The following is an 18,220-nucleotide window of genomic DNA, read 5'->3' on the forward strand; positions in this document are numbered from 1 at the left end:
CTTAAATTATTAAATATTACCTTCTTTTTTAAAATATCCATATAAATATTAAAGTTTTTAAAATTTAATTTGTTTGCAATTCTTTCTTAAAGAAGTGTTAACCAATGTCACGGTTTCTTAAGCGTTTCATGTACATCGTTTTTATGCTAATCAATTAAGAATTGATGTATATGCAAGCATCCCCGTCTGACCATTAGCGATTGGCCATCCTCTCGTTTTTCGTAATCGAACGGCGTGCAGCGCGTATATCAAAGCAGGTACTTCGCATCTATCATTTACTAGAAATCGTTTTGCAATAACGTTATTTGCTCCGGTAGATAATCTCGCGGTGGTGAATCTATCGTGGGAAAATTCACCGCGAAACGCATTATTGCGTTTACGGGATTAATTACGAAACGAACGCGCCTAAATGGGCCCGCGTTAGGTCCAGCTGGCGTACTCATTATCTAATGGCGTATGTTGAATTTATCACAGTTTAATTACGCCGTCAACAGTCGACGTGCTTTGCCACTGTGAAATATGGTTATACGTCTGACAATAGGATATCATAATCTGCTTCCGACCACTTACAACAACCGAAATACGCTCTTAATAGCGCTGCTGCAAGCGTCATCCTAGTCACGTGTTATTTCATATGCACTAGAATGTAGTTGGATATGCTGATACCACTGTACATGCATCTTGTAATTGTTACATATATTATTGCATTTGCACTGAAAAATTGAGACGAAAAGTGGGAAGAAATATTCCAATTTATGTAATACATTATTTTATTATTATTACGGAAATGATTATTTAATAAATTGCAAATCCATGAGATCGTAAATCATGACATTTTAATTATAAATTCCGTTTTATGCAAATGGCAGATTTTTATTTGTTTTTTTTTTAAGATACGAAGCAATTTAATTTACATATTTATGACTTAATTAACTAATGATAATGTTAATTAATTAATATCTGTGTAACTACTTTAATTCCATATAATAATTATTATAATTACACGAATGTAGCAAGAGGAAAGAATTATTTAATGAATTATTTTAATATTGTGATTTATGACCATATAATGAGATGAATTTTCATATTGTTCAATGTTGTTATTAGTGAATATTTATAAAATTCCTATTGTGACCTTTCTGCTTAAGATGAGCAGCAAGAAGGAAAAGGTTATAGTGTAGAACTTCACGAGAAAGAAGTTCAAATGGAAAGAGAATGAGGTGAAGAACGTCTGCTCACGTTTTGCCGCGCCTCTTTTCGATCTGCTTGCCGTCCTGCATCGATTTCACGTGGCCATCCACGTGTTCTTGTCACGTTCGGTTATCATTTTGAACACATATCGCGATCGTCGCGGGCTATTCCAACATAAATACACATAGACGTATGTCTCTGAGAAAAGTGCATGGTAAAATGCATTGCAGCCAGGACAGTGGTGTCACATTATGGTTTTTATTTTAAAAATAGTTTTTAAAATAAAATTTAACAAAAAAGAATATTAGAAGGTTTCCTGAGAATATGAAAATTATTTTATTATTGTTATTCTAATAATATACTTTGCAAAACGTATATCGTTGAGTTTTGAAAATCGATAAAATTGTAAAGAAAATTTATTTTATCCAAGCAAATAGACATTTAAGTAATATTACAGTAAAAAATTATTACTTTTTTCAAACTTCTTGTTCATCGGTTAATATGTAGATAATTTTGTTTTCCTTTTGTTACTATTTAGTTTGATTATAATTTTTATTTTAAATCCATATAAAAACGAGCGCTTTAATAGCCACACATAAAGACAGACCTGAACAAAATGAAACATTAAAGTCCCGTGGGACGTTGGCGACGACCGTAAAATGATATCGAATTTGTGACGTAACCAGGAGAAAGATGGAGGGTGAAGTATCTGCGTCGCCGCATCGTTATCGAGAGTCGGTCGGAAATAAGTCTTGTAGGAATGAATTTGTGATGGATTGACCATATATACACATGTGTGTGTGTGTGTGTGTGTGTGTGTGTGTGTGTGTGTGTGTGTGTGTGTGTGTGTGTGTGTGTGTGTGTGTGTGTGTGTGTGTGTGTGTGTGTGTGTGTGTGTGTGTGTGTGTGTGTGTGTGTGTGTGTGTGTGTGTGTGTGTGTGTGTGTGTGTGTGTGTGTGTAGTTCCAGCGATTACATATTTTATTATAATTTTTTAATGAAAAAAATGCTTTTGCTAGTTTTGACATAATTACAATTTCGTTAATATTCATTAACTCATTAACGTAAGCCATTTGGGGAATTTTATATGATATGCAAATTTGACACGACTGTAAAAAGAATTCTGAAGAAATGATCTAAATATTTCGTCATCTTTGAAACATACAACGATATGAGTTTTAACGATACATAGTTTTACCTTTTTTTTGCAACTCCGGAGAGCCGTGTTAGTCTCGACGCTCAGGGGACATTGAGATCGTTAACCGGAAGTGTAACCGAACGATGCCAAGTTGGCGATGCAATTTCTCATTGCGCCACCCACGTCACCGAGGTTACGCCGGACGTGCGGGGGCTCCTCTTCTCGCGTCATTTATTATCGCGCCCTGTGCAAAAAGGACTCGTCGACAAAGCACGACGGCGACGTTGAAGGTGGGTCGAGCTTTTCCACCGCGCGTCTGTTTTTTCTCCGATGGAGTTTAATTAGCCCGGCGTGGCGTCCGCAAAAGGTCAGCCGGGCGCGACAGACGAACGAACACATAAGTGCCACTTCCACGCAAACATGCCGAGGAGAAAGTTTCGATGAAGCCGATTGGCTTCATTTCTCCGTTGGCGCGGTGGTTCTCCATCGCCGGCGAAGTAATAAAAGGAACCGAAGTTACCTCTTTCTCCCTCTCAAGTGGCTGCATCGCCGACGACCTCCTCCCGGGACAATGTGCATTTCTCTCCCCGCCGCATTTTCCTACTCCCCGTATTCACCCGGGTTCTCTCCCGTCTCTCGGCCGTTGATGAAATTACGTAAACTCCATTTTCCGGGCGCGTGAGCGTCAGAACTCTCTCTCGTCCTCTCTCTCTCTCTCTCGAAAGAGGAGCTTCGTAAGGAAATATGGCGATGGGCGGGAACAGTAATAACAGAGCTCGGTATTTGGGGTGAAATACTAAAGGGGAGGGGTATCTTTCCGATGGTGGCGTTTTTAAGTCATCATTACACTGATGATGCTTCTTCTGCTTCTTCTTATATTTCTTATTAGTTTATGACATTTAATACGCTGAGTCTCAAGATTTGACTCGTGACCATTACGAAAACGTTTGAATTTGTTAAAGGTATGCTAAAGAATATTGTATATTTAATCAATAATTTTTTTATACAACTACAACCAAATAGAAAATTGCAAGTAATAGGCAAATAAAACATGAGAGAGCACTGCCAGATTTTAAAGTAAGCTACAAATTTCAAAACAGATCACGAATAAAGTCGGAATTTATTCAGCGTTGTGTCAGACCCTCCGCCGCGCCGAAGGGTTTCCCGAAGGGAATTACACTTGTAGGACATAGAGGGGAAAAAGGAGAGAAAAACGCAGATTTCTCCGAATCTGAAATGTTTCCGTCTATACCGATTGCACGCTTGACGTGGTCACGACGCGCGTCGAAGCCGCATCCGCTTTTCCACGTCGCGATTCTGCGAGTCAATTTCAACCGGTGGCAGCCGTTTTCCATTGCCGAATGTGTGTACCTGCCTCTTCCATTTGCCGAAAACGATACCCAAGCCGTCGCTTTTTCTCCCCGTCGCTCCCAGTACGGCCACGAATTCAGGGGTATTGTACAGGGTATCGGATCCACGTATACGGCCATTTCGACGGCGTGCAATGCCAGTATTGCGATCCATAATAGAACTGGGAGTCACGCAAGGTGTTCTGAAAGGACAGCCCACTCGGATAGTCTCAAAGATATTTCTACTATCGAAACCGATACTTTGCGTAACGCTATCCCCGGGATAAAGCGTCCGTATTTTCTATAAAGAAGTAAACTCCAATTCTGTCAAAGAATTTCTCACCAAAATTATAGTGGAATATTATAATGGAATATCTTTCCTCCTTGTTATTTTAGTATTTATTTCATGTGTGTGAAGTTAGCATCTCAAAGTTTAGCATCTCATAAAAATACTGCAGAATTACTTGCATCCAGCATAGTTCTACAATTCTTGATAGGTTTCAACAATAGTTCCGTTGAATTACGTATTTTAATTAAATTTTTATAAATGAGATGCTAACTTCTAAAATTACATAATAGCATCTCACCGTATTTCGAATATACGACCATAGAGAAGACTAAATCTATAGAGTTCTATCGTTTAAAGACATCCTGTCAATAGTTCTGATGATTAAATTAATTTAAAAAAATTTTTTGTTACAAAACATACGTATATATGCGTATACGTCTGCGCACGTGGATTTGGTATAATTGGCATCTCAGATAGACAAAATTAATTAATTTAAAAAATTTAGAAAGTATTTTTTAACAACTATCTTGATGGAAAACTTGTATTTATTAGTCTAGACATGAGATGCTGGTCGAATATCGACAATTCTATTTCTTTTAACGCAGTTCCCATATAGATACGAACGCGTACAATAATTTTCTAAAGAGTTCCGGTGATATAATTAATTAAAACATTTTTTAAACAATTATTTTGCCCGGAAAACTTGAATTTTGAGGGCTAGGCGTGAGATGCTGTCTCTCCCGGTCTCTCCCCGTCTCTCCCCGTCTCTCCCGATCTCTTCCCGTCTCTCCCCGTCTCTGCCGGTCTCTCCCCGTCTCTCCCGGTCTCTCTCCGTCTCTCCCGTCTCTCCCGGTCTCTCCTCGTCTCTCCCCGTCTCTCCCGGTCTCTCCCCGTCTCTCCCCGTCTTTCCCGGTCTCTCCTCGTCTCTCCCCGTCACTCCCGGTCTCTCCCCGTCTCTCCCGGTCTCTCCCCGTCACTCCCCATCTTTCCCGGTCTCTCCCCGTCTCTCCCCATCTCTCCCGGTCTCTCCCCGCCTCTCCCGGTTTCTCCCGATCTCTCCCCGTCTTTCCCCGTCTTTCCCCGTCTCTCTCGGTCTCACCCGAAAAATTTGAATTTTGAGGGCAAAATAAATGTTTAAAAAATGTTTTAATTATTTATATCACCGGAACTCTTTAGAAAATTAATGTACGCGTCCGGAACTATATGAGAACTGCGTTAAAATAAATAGAACTGTCGATATTTGAACAGCATCTCACGTCTAGCCCTCAAAATTCAAATTTTTCGGGCAAAATAATTGTTTAAAAAATGTTTTAATTATTTATATCACCGGAACTCTTTAGAAAATTATTGTACGCGTTTGTATCTATATGGGAACTGCGTTAAAAGAAATAGAACTGTCGATATTCGACCAGCATCTTATGTCTAGACCTATAAATACAAGTTTTCCATCAAGATAGTTGTTGAAAAATATTTTTTAAATTTTTTAAATTAATAAATTTTGTTAATCTGAGGTGCCAGTTACACCAAATCCATGTGCGCAGACGTATACGCATATATACGTATGTTTTGTAACAAAAAATTTTTTTTTATTAATTTAATCATCAGAACTATTGATAGGACGTCTCTAAACGATAGAACTCTATAGATTTAGTCTTCTCTGTGGTCGTATATTCGAAATACGGTGAGATGCTATTATGTGATTTTAGAAGTTATCATCTAATTTATAAAAATTTAATTAAAATACGTAATTCAACGAAACTATTGTTGAAACCTATCAAGAACTGTAGAACTATGCTGGATGCAAGTAATTCTGCAGTATTTTTATGAGATGCTAAACTTTGAGATGCTAACTTCACACACGTATTTATTTCAGTATCATGGCATTGATAGCAGAAATGAAAATAGCGTTATGATAAAAATTACAACAGATGTAATTAATTGTTCATACGTGTTATTCGCTTAATATTTTACGTGGAAAAGGTCGTCGTCTTGCGCACTGCCTTATGGACATAGTATATTGCTATTTACCTCGCACGTTACTGTATATTGCCATCGCTGTGCATTGACAGCTCTAGGGTGCAGTTGCGTGTTGGTGATCCGTGACCGCTCGCTTTGATCACCCTATCAGTATGCATTGCGCCATAACGGACATTTACGTAACGTGGCCCCCGTGATTTTGCCCACATGTGGCATGTCCGTTATTCTCGGCAAAATCTTCCTCGGCGAATACGAACGCCGAACGTGACCCGCGTCGGCGGCAGCGGCGGCGACGGTCGCCTTTTCGAAAGCGTGTCAAGGATACGCTGAACGAAGGTCGGTCGCTCTCGTGAAGTTTAGTCGGTCATCCGACTGGCTGATTATCAAGCCGCACATCCTCTTACTGTCCGATTAAAAGTGACAGTCCGATCTGACCGTTATTCTTAATAAACGATCCGCTCGCCAAAATGATTTTATTTTAGGGTCTCAGCCATAATTTATTAGGTTTTTTTTCAAAGACATACATTTAGCAATGCTAAACTTTGCAGTGAAAAATTATATACTATATTTATCATTTTGTTTTATTTCCTTCAACTTTTTATTTTTATCGATTGCAATACTGTAACTAATATAAGCATAATAACATGACGCCAAGTGATGTTTGACAGTATTCCGATTAGCTCAGTATGTGCATATTGTTTTGGGATAATGTGTTAATCATTAACAGCTAACCTATTAAAAATTGCATATAAATTTGGATCGATGGGATACAATCTCAATAGTCTTTCTTCTCAATCTATAGAATTATCAATGCGATAACTAATTAACAGGTTGCATTATCACATTTTTTTGAAGATGAATATCAAGTTTTATATTTTAAATTATTAATAGTGTAAGTTTAAAAATAACATTCATTGTGAGCGCTTGTTTTTAAACTGTGATTCAATGAACTATAAGATTCAGTGACTGAACTATAAGATTACAGTTTGAGTTATTTTAATTCGCGCGATTTTCGAGATTGTACGCCTATAAGATCGCACTCGTAAAATTCGATTTTATGTCGTTTCTTCTAAACGATTAGTGCGAGCTTTAGATCGCCTGTCGATAAAATCCGACATTTTAAAAATCGAAGGATCATTTTACTTTTTTGACTGTGAGCTTAATATAATCATAATCGCGTGTTACGTTTTCAGCAGGTTTCGAAAATGATTTATTAATCTGTATGCTATTAAAGCGCTGTATCGCGCTAATGAGGCGTGCAAAATTACATTCAATATTCTTCAATACTGTATTCTTCATAAAAGATGTATTATTTATTTGATTAATATTTCCAGCATTAATTTTGATTAATGATTTATTTAAAATGCTGACGTTTATCTAGTTAATTAATTCTTTAAAAATTTTATTGTGTGAAAATATTGAGAACTGTATTAATTATCGCGCAATCGTAATAAATATTAAACATTTTTTACCTTTTTTTTGTCAACTATTTAATGTCAATTATTTAAAATACGAAAGCTTGACGTGTAAAATGAAACTAATTTATTTCCAATTTATTTCCAAGTTTAGTATTCGAATTTGTTAGAACTTTCAGACGCGATATTCTTGTTTTTCTAGATATAGAAGAAGTATAATAGCACGCTCAACATTGTACATCGTGTATTAAGTTCAGTATTGCCGTTGGCGGATTTGTAAATTCAAACAGCGGATTTAGCAGAATGCGTGCATTATGGAATAAACAGTGGCGAGGGCAGTGTCACATCCTAAATCCCTCGAATTTTGCAGGATTTTTCAGAGTACCGGAGAGTGCCGGGGTACATTTAATTACGCTACAATTATGTTTTCTTTCGCATTATTCAGAAAATGGCTCTTATCGTTGTTACGGTAGATTACTTATTATTTGGCAAAACAGATAATACTTCCTCTTAATATTATTTTAATTTATATGAATTTTATATATTAATAATTTTACTAAAACAGTCTTCAAAAAAACATACATGAATGTTCTGAAAAATGTAGGCACATTATCGATATCGGAGGAATTCTCAAGCTATATTATACCAAAACTCGAATAATAAAAGTTGCGGTAGCTCGAGATCCGTTAATGGCTCCTCTAATGGAAGTAATTTATCTTTTTTCCATCTTGTAATCTGCGTGATGAGAAGCGATGTTGTAGAACCAAAAAATAGAACAGGAAGCAAAAGTCGGAGGTGTCTATTAAGAAGTCCGCTGAATATTAACACGACGAAATGTTTTCTGACGCCGCAGCGCGGAGATTAACGAGGCGATTATTAAAATATGCAGTACGCCGGCCTAATTAGCCCGCCGATGAAACCAAGAAGTCCTCTACTCTGCCTGCCATCTTCTTCGGTTTTACAAAGGTTGCGAACTTTAGCACGACGCAATTTTGCCACATTACCACGCTCAATTTACGCGACGAATCGATTCTCTCGAACACTGTGTTTTATCTCTTCATAGCTTCATTTTACTTTTGAGAACTTTTTTTACATCGAGAATTTTAAAGTAAAAAATTTTAGAAAAATTTATTTTTTTTTTATTTAAACCGTAAAATTTCAAAGAAAATAAAATGTGTTAATTTAAAGATTAAAAGATGCAAAGATATAAAGAAGATTTCAAGATTTATATGTATAGTATATGTATGTGTGTTACAAAAAAGACATAGATTTTTTTCAATTATAGTTAATGACGAATTGTATACAATATATTGAATCAATGTACGAAGTTGTTATACATTTTATTATTTTACCATTTTATTATATTTTTAATCAATATAGCTTATTTATAAATTAATCACTGATTTTTCAGGAAATATTTTAGACCATCTATCATACAGAAACAAAAAGCTGTTAGTTATTTTTTTACATCATCAGCCTGTCGATAACATGGACGATAAAAAAAAGTTGCTGCTAATCGATTTCCCTTCGGAATGCAGCGCTAATGTTACAACCTCGCATTTTACGTGCAATGCATGAAATGCAAAAGGAATAACGCAATGTTAATAACGCAACGACGAAATGAATGCGGCTGTAAAAGAGAGAGAACGAAAAAAAAAAGTGACTCGCGCACGAAAGTGCGAAAAAGGCCGCGCCCGGCTACTTATGCGAAAGTGCGCTTCATTTACCACGACAATTAACGGAGCGACGCAGGCACGCATGCACGCGCGTGACACGTGCGTTATAACGAACGAGCCTCGCCGGAGAAATTCTGTCGCCGTGCCGTAAGCAGGACGGACAGAATCATCGCTGAAATTTCACGTCCTGCCACGCCGCGCCGCGCCGGCGAGACGTGCAGCGAGATTCGCGGTTTACGCAACCGCTCGTGTAACTGTCGTAACTTAGCCTTACTGCATAGAGCGCGGTAAAGCAAACGAACGCGAGGTATCGCACACATCCTCCGGCGACAGAGATTTCCGTGACTCTCGGTCCATATCGCCGCGTTTTCGCATTAAGCTGCTCCAACGTAGCGCAATGACGGCTTTATTGCCGCGTGAACGTAATTATTTACTCTCGATCGTACCCGCTGTCATTACAAAAATATCGTTTCGCATTTTACTTCAACCCATCTCTCAGCAGTCAAGTTGTAAGACAACTTTCCAATGGGATCGCGTCAGACCGAGAAGTGCGTGAACCGGTGAAAGCACCCGTTGTCGTGTGAAAGACACAAAGCGTGGTTTGTATATCTTCATAATCCGCGTTTGTTTGATCAAGGTTACTAGAATGCTTGAAACTCGGCTTCCTTACATAATACTGCGAGGATGGGATTTCGTTGTTCCATATAATTTATTCAGCTGTAAATTTACGAAGGTAGACAACCTATATTTGTATTTTTATTCATAAATCACTTTTTTACATTATATACTCACGAACACTATATTACAACATTAACAAATTTAATATAATTAATTACTATATAAAAAAGCAACGCGAGTGTGTGTGTGTTTATAATGATATTGATATAAAAATTAAAAGTTTTTGAAAATTACAAACTTATATGCTCCAATTATTGTTTCAAAATACTTTTAGTTATATGTGATCTATATTACATTGATACGTATAAATTAAATGTCTATTGATGTCTACTTTTTTAATGCAATGAATAATCATGCAACAGCATTTTATTACAAATATTCATGACATTCACACATATATAAGTGTCCATATTTTACTAGAAAAGATGATAAGATTTTATCCGCATTGCAGCAAAATTACCATACCGTTGATGATAAATTATACTTTGTCCTAATTGAGACTTTCCTTTTTGTACTTCTGTAAACGTTTAACATTTTTATCGCGGCTTTTGGCATTTGACGATATTGTTTTGTGTAAAGACATGAACGAGACAACCGCACAATTATGCACATACACATGTACATGCATGCATGTATGATCTCTTCCGCGTTATGCAATTCCAATTGAACTCCTCAGTCGCAATTGCTATGTTCTCCTAATATAGTCAGATAGTCGGAGAAACTGATTGCATTGCCGATTAAAAAGATAACTAACGGCAGTCGGAGAAAAGGCTGTTATGAAATTTCACTTTGTACCTTCCGTTTCTCTTCGTATAAATTAGACGTGAGTTAGATTGATGCGAATTGATTTAGTTTACATTATACATATATAATTATTATAATGTCTATTGAGGTAATGTTTTAAAAATTATTTTTAAAAATTCTTAAATTTAAAAATTTATAAAATATAATGTGCGTCGAGAGAGAGAGAGGGAAGGAGGAGAGAGATAATATTATCTGATTGGTATCAAAATTATATTATTTTTATACTGTAATATTTTATCTAACCGATTTCGAATTTGAGAGTAAGCTTTCTCGAGTTATCAGTCGTTGAATAAAATCGCCTTTATTTATTTGACAGGAAGAGATCCTTTCTTACCGTTTTTTCTTTTAATCTCTTTATTTCATACGAAGAGTAAATCTTTCGCGCCAATATGTGGACCGACTATTATTACCAAGTGAACTTGTGAGAAAAAAGTATGCACGTATTCTACCTCTTTTACCATCAATTTCGCTTAAGTATACGTATCGATATTAATAGCCTTTCCATTTTCTTTGCAGACGACTGTCCAAACTGCGTAGACGAACATAGCGGCAGCTTGGCGGCTTCAAGATGGACGATGCCTTTACTAAAGCTGGGCGAGAAGAGATACTACCTGGGGATCTTCTTCAAGGTATCGCTCCTGCCAGTTACGCTGATTTATCTGACCGAACCGTCGACCCGACCTGGGTCTCGGACTTTATCAAATTATTTCCGAGCTCGTAACTTTCCGGCTTTGCTGTCACGGACGGTTTTACGGTGCATCGAATGCCGGAGACCAGGGTAGTAAGGGTCTTTTCGGATAACAGCAACTCTGTGTTGGTTACAACGGAGAGGCTCGCGTGATGAAAAGAAGAAGATGAAACACATTGAAAAGAAACGAGATATTTGGCACGTAAAGGAAAGTTGAAAGGGTTCTTTGTAAAAGTGATTTCAAATTGCAAAGGCCAAACTAAATGCTAAAAATCATACATAAATAAAAATTTTATAGTTATTATTTTAAATAATAATAACGCTTCCTTACTAAAACAACTGGATAGTTAACACGATGGATTTGTCTTTTTTTAATGACAAATGTTAAAGGATCATAACAATAAGCTGAAAAAGAAAGAAATGATTTACGCTTTGTGTACTTGTGATTATATTTAAAATGTAGGAATTGTTTTTTCAAGATACATTATTTTTTATGAAATTTATAACAGTTTAAAGTTTAAAACGTATCTTCTGTCTCAATGACTTCGCAGGTAGTGCTGATCTCATGCGGGTCTTTCGTGAGTGACATTCCTAGTTCTGACGTGTGTAAACGCGTGTCCGTTCGCGCGCGAACACAATCGTATCGATTAGAGTCGCCCTTATTACGGCTTCCCGGATAGCCTAGGCGCTTTTATTGACTCACGCGCTATTAACACGGATTTCGTAATCCCATCGTTGCTGCGGATCCGGCCGGGCGACCTCGCTAAACATAGGTGGAAGTGACGTAAAGGCCCTCGTTTAAGCGGGCTTTTCGCAATGGAAGCGCGAGAAAGGAGGAAGTGGAGAGTTACTCCTTCTCTCTTGACCCTCTCCTTTAATCGGATCACACTGAAGACGAACCCTCTTTGTTTCGCAAGCAAATAATGGCCGGCGCCCCATTAATCGAGACCTTGCAAAACAACTTTGCTCGTTGACGGGCAATGACCGACTTTTCGAACTGAATTTCGTGGCTTTTCTAACGATAGAGAATGTTTGCTTCTCTCCTCCTCTCAGTAAAGAACTTATTAAAGTTCGGAAAGGAGGCGGTTTTCGGGGTGAAAGTCAAGTTTCCAGACAGCAAATATACCACTTGTTCCCTCGCTGCTTTAATTAATCCGTTTATTTGATATGCCTATTTGATGCAAGACATGAATATCTTTGAATGCTCAAGATAGATGTCGATTTCGTTGTGCATTATGAAAGAAGTATTAATTGATTAATTAATGAGATTTCGTATTCGTCTGTGATTCTAAGCTGATAGCTTTCCATGTAATTTATTAGAAATTGCATTCTAAAAATATTAAACATTTTTTTACTGTCTTTTATTTTTATTACTAGAACATTACAGGCGCGCGCTGCGCGCGCGCTATTTGACTTTTCACTTTAAAAATAATAATAATTGCAATTTGATTTTCTCTATCTTTCATTTACATTAATCAAACGTCTTCTGCAATTTTAAATAAAAAAATTTAAAGTTTAATTATACATACATACATACCTACATACCTACCTACATACATACATACCAACATACATACCTACTTGCATACTTACTGCTATCTAGCTACCTAGCTACCTAGCTACATATTTATCTAGTTACGTTCGCTCGTTTGCTTCCTTCCTTGCACCCTTTTTCACTCACTCACTCACACACTCAGTCACTCACTGGCTTACTCCTCGCTCACTCCTCGCTCACTCGCTCACTCCTCGCTCACTCTTCGCTCACTCGCCAGCTTGCTCACGCGCTCAGTCCTCGCTCACTCTTCGCTCACTCCTCGCTCACTTGCCAGTTCGCTCACTCACTCACTCCTCGCTCACTCCTCGCTCACTCCCGGCTTACTCCCGGCTCACTCCCGGCTTACTCCCGGTTCACTCCCGGCTCACTCCCGGCTCACTCCCGGCTCACTCCCGACTCACTCCCGGCTCACTCCCGGCTCACTCCCGGCTTACTCCCGGTTCACTCGCGGCTCACTCGCGGCTCACTCCTCGCTCACTCCTCGCTCACTCACTCGCTCACTCACTCGCTCACTCCTGGTTCACTCCTGGCTCACTCCTGGTTCACTCCTGGCTCACTCCCGGCTGACTCCCGGCTCACTCCCGGCTCACTCCTCGCTCACTCCCGACTCACTCCCGGCTCACTCCCGGCTCACTCTTCGCTCACTCACTCGCTCACTCCTGGTTTACTCCTGGCTCACTCCTGGCTCACTCCCGGTTTACTCCCGGTTCACTCCCGGCTCACTCCCGGCTCACTCCCGGCTTACTCCCGGTTCACTCTCGGCTCACTCCTCGCTCACTCCTGGTTCACTCCTGGCTCACTCCTGGCTCACTCCCGGTTCACTCCCGGCTCACTCCCGGCTCACTCTTCGCTCACTCACTCGCTCACTCCTGGTTCACTCTTTGCTCACTCCCGGCTCACTCCTCGCTCACTCCCGGCTCACTCCTCGCTCACTCACTCGCTCACTTCCGGCTCACTCCTTGCTCACTCACTCGCTCACTTGGTTCACTCCTCGCTCACTCCCGGCTCACTCCTCACTCACTCACTCGCTCACTCCCGGCTCACTCCCGGCTCACTCCCGGCTCACTCCTCGCTCACTCACTCGCTCACTCCTGGTTCACTCTTTGCTCACTCCCGGCTCACTCCTCGCTCACTCCCGGCTCACTCCCGGCTCACTCCTCGCTCACTCACTCGCTCACTCCTGGTTCACTCTTTGCTCACTCCCGGCTCACTCCTCGCTCACTCCCGGTTCACTCCCGGCTCACTCCCGGCTCACTCTCGACTCACTCCTGGCTTACTCCCGGTTCACTCCCGGCTCACTCTTGGCTCACTCCCGACTCACTCCCGGCTCACTCCCGGCTCACTCCTTGCTCACTCCTCACTCACTCACTCGCTCACTCCCGGCTCACTCCCGGCTCACTCCTCGCTCACTCACTCGCTCACTCCTGGTTCACTCTTTGCTCACTCCCGGCTCACTCCTCGCTCACTCCCGGCTCACTCCTCGCTCACTCACTCGCTCACTCCCGGCTCACTCCTCGCTCACTCCTCGCTCACTCCCGGCTCACTCCTCGCTCACTCCTTGCTCACTCCTCGCTCACTCACTCGCTCACTCCCGGCTCATTCCTCGCTCACTCCTGACTCACTCCCGGCTCACTCCTCGCTCACTCCTCGCTCACTCTTCGCTCACTCACTCACTCACTCCTGGCTCACTCCTGGCTCACTCCTGGCTCACTCCTGGCTCACTCCTGGCTCACTCTTGGCTCACTTCCGGCTCACTCTTCGCTCACTCCCGGCTTACTCCCGGCTCACTCCTGGCTCATTCTTCGCTCACTCCTCGCTCACTCCCGGCTCACTCCCGGCTCACTCCTGGCTCACTCCTCGCTCACTTCCGGCTTACTCCCGGCTCACTCACTTATTTACTCACTCACGCACGCACCCCATTCAAGTCGTTAACCCATGTGCACACTGCAAACGAAGTAAAGTTCACATGTGTTTGCAGGTTTTCAATACAATGTCTGGTAACGGAATTAACACTTACTCATTTTACAAGTACTCCCATAAAAAAAGTAAACAAAGACATTGCTTCGCTGTGGTCACACACAAACACACACACACACACACATTTAAATTTTTGTCTACAAATTATAGATTTCCTTACCGACATTTAAAAAAATTTTTTTTGAGTCGCCAAAAATCCTTGCATATGTTTTTTTTCACTAAATGAAATTTCCAAAATTTGAACTAAATTGGAGATTGGTCCGTTTCAGAAGCTAAATTATTTGTACATATTTTTATGTCTGAGTTTGTTAGGTATTAAAAAAATTATGATAAACATTTATAAAAATATTTAAAATAAATATTTATACCATTATTATCAAAGAATATAAAAAATATTTCAAGTTTATATACCACTAGACACCACAGACCCGTGCTTCGCGCGCGCTACTTAACTTTTTATTTTTTACCTTTTAAAAATAAATTACAACAAATGTATAGATAATATTTATACAAATTTGACAGCTGTCAAAATTCAATTGCAATGACAGCTACTCTTGCAACACGAAGTAAGCGCAGCGAGAGAACCAATTGGCATCGCGGAAAAGCGACAACAATGATCTTCGAGAAATGCGAGCAATCGACTTTACATGCCTTTTTTAGATGGGATAATTAAGAAATAAAGTTTATTGTAAATTATTCATCATTAAAAGAAGAAAATGTAGTTAAGTACATAGAAGCGCAAAAAATTATATCTATTAAAAAGTAATTCAACTTTCTTTTGAAGTATATTAATAACTCTTATTGAATAAACGAGAACGTTTAATAATCGTGAAATTATCTGCTATCCCTTCCTTCGATGTAGTCACACTATCAATCATTTTATTTTTACAGTAGCAATACCAGTTCCAAATTTTGCTTGGTTTTTTTTTTTTTTTTGGTAGATGCCAGAAGAAGCAAATGTGTTTTTTGATTTGCAGAAAAAATACATATTCCTATCTTTTAATTACTTTCCCTTTAATCTTCATTTTCTATCCTTGTGCTGTGTATCCTGAAACAGTATTCGGAAACTGAAAAGCCAATAGCTTGCCATTGATCGTCACGTACGATTGCTGTTTCGTTTAGGGAACATAGACCGAGCTTAAGCGAGGCCATCGTGCACGAGTAACGACGGGTTCGTGCCGACGTTTCGTAGCGGCATAGGAGAGCGCTCGCTGCGAGATTCGAGCGTAAAGGGAATGCAGCGGTAATGTAACGCCGTCGTGTCGGGTCGCACCGCCGCGCCGCGCCGGTGCAATCGCAACGGCGCTCTATTTATTGCGCTTTATTTGCATTCCCGGTGGGTTACACTCGATTTTTCGCGTCCTTCGCGTTCCACCTTGCCTCACCGTATACACCGGACGTATCGTCGAAAGAGCAACGCGAAAGCAACGGCGAAATTCGGTACCGTTGACGTTGACGGAACGAGAGACAATATTTGTCATGCTCTTGAAGAAATTCTTTCTCAAAATGCTAAGTGCGTGCATGAGTGAAAGACAAACGACATACGCTATACGCAAATATTGAAACAACAAATGGTAATATTTAATTATGAAATAGAATGGAAAAGAACTGTCGCAATAATAATATTGCAAGATTAAATATGATAAACATAATTCGTAACACAAAAGTATTTTATAGTTATGTGATGGTGAAATGCAAGTTAAAAAGATAAATCCTATAAAAGTTAAAATATTCTTTTTTTAAAAGTGGAAATTTTTATCTTACTCTTTTTGCGCAAAATTATTTTAAAATTTTGTATTTCTTAGTAATTAGTAATTAAAAAACTAATTAACAGAACATTTTAATTAAGCTAAGTTAATTAAATTTTTATTTATATATACTCGTATATCAACTCCGAGTTCGTTCCTATTATGTTAACATGGAGATCAGTTTGTAGTTAAGACTAATATACATAAGCTTTAGCTACCAACGGTGTTAATTACCAACGATGTTAATTCAAGCAAACTTTAATTAGCATAGCGTTTAAGATCCGTAAAGATTCATTAAGTTTCACAAAACAAGCAGAATACGCAAAATTCTCGCTAAATTGCGTACAATCACTTCTCTTAAACATTGCACGTGTACGGTACACACTGTAAAAAATTTGTGTAAAATTACACCCATTATAATAGATAATTTGGGGCCTACTATAATTGACTATAATAGGTGTAAGTTTTTATGTGTCATGAATTTTACAATAATTTCATAATTTATTTTTTTACACTTATGTTTTTTACACTATAAACAAATTTATTACAAATTAAATAATTTATACTTGTGTACTACAAATTTATAAACACGCAAAAATTTACCCCTATTATAATGGATTTCAAAATTGCCCGTTATAATAGTAATTTTTAAAAATAGTAATTTTAATTTAAAAAAAAGTTTTCACAGTGTACATTCGACAACTTTGAATTGACTAACGGTAATATTATTGCAAAATTTTGCCCGACATAATACTGCGATAACTTGTCGAATTATCAAAATATACAGGATGTGCTGAAAGTCGCGCACTATATGTGTACTTTGCAGAAGTTGCTACGTACACGTGTTTCATATCAGCCGCGTAGTCGTTCTTACGGAATTTCAAGCGGATAATCTAGTCTTTCGTAAATGTGTATTATGCGTCCTAATTATGCTGATAAGAAACTTTGAAGATGACGAATAGAGCCGCAAATAGCGACACACGCGGACTGCGTTTCTATGACTTTTCGTTGTAATCTGATTTAGTTATCGCAGAGAGGAATGTGTCGCCTTGTTGCATAATATTGTGATAATGTTACATTATCAAGTCATATTATAAATAAACTCTTGCAAGCAGCGTATACGATGTGTGATAGTCGAGGACCAACTTTGCACTTGAATAGTCGCCGGCTAAGCGCGAATACAACGAAACGCCGCGAGGAAGTTCGTAACGATCGTAAAGAACTAATGACAATGGAGCCAGAGCATTTGCGTTTCTGCAACGTACCGTAGTTGTAAAAATCTAACGCAGTGCGAATGACCGAAGTTAGTCACACAGTTAACATGTCGTGTAATATTGAAATACCAAAATACAAACTTGATATACGTTTCATCATGTTTGTCGGTTTCTCTTAAGTTCGTAAAATATATTGCGATACGCAGATTACAAAAAAAAAATATCTGTGATTGTAAACAGTCCGAGGCAAGTTAAATAGCACTGAGTTGATAATTTCACTTGGGTAAACATAAGATAGATGTGACTGTTTTCGAAAGCGATAAAATCTTAAATTTCAAATATGTTAAAAAGTGTGCAGTTTTTTGCATATTTTACGAAAAATTTTAATCAAAGAAAAAGATTTCGCTTTTTGTAATAATATTAATATTATAATTTAAAATAGGATTTGCAATTTAAAACATGTTTAAAATCTTTTCCTTTACATTCAGAATTTTTAATATATAACCAGATTGTCTAAGAATA

At 38.8% G+C, this 18,220-nt stretch overlaps 1 protein-coding gene across 7 annotated transcripts in view; it reads left to right on the forward strand.

Annotated features, from left to right (window-relative positions):
• LOC105837286 (C-type lectin 37Db) overlaps nucleotides 1–18,220 on the forward strand; it is a 109,224-nt gene that overhangs the window by 85,823 nt on the left and 5,181 nt on the right. For all 7 annotated transcript variants that reach the window (XM_028189293.2, XM_036285944.1, XM_028189294.2 and 4 more), the window contains one exon: nucleotides 11,033–11,145. In XM_028189293.2, coding sequence (XP_028045094.1) covers nucleotides 11,033–11,145 — 113 coding nt within the window. The remainder of the gene's footprint in view (nucleotides 1–11,032; nucleotides 11,146–18,220) is intronic.

This window comes from Monomorium pharaonis, chromosome 4 (assembly GCF_013373865.1).
Source record: "Monomorium pharaonis isolate MP-MQ-018 chromosome 4, ASM1337386v2, whole genome shotgun sequence".
Classification (NCBI taxonomy): Eukaryota; Metazoa; Arthropoda; class Insecta; order Hymenoptera; family Formicidae; genus Monomorium; species Monomorium pharaonis.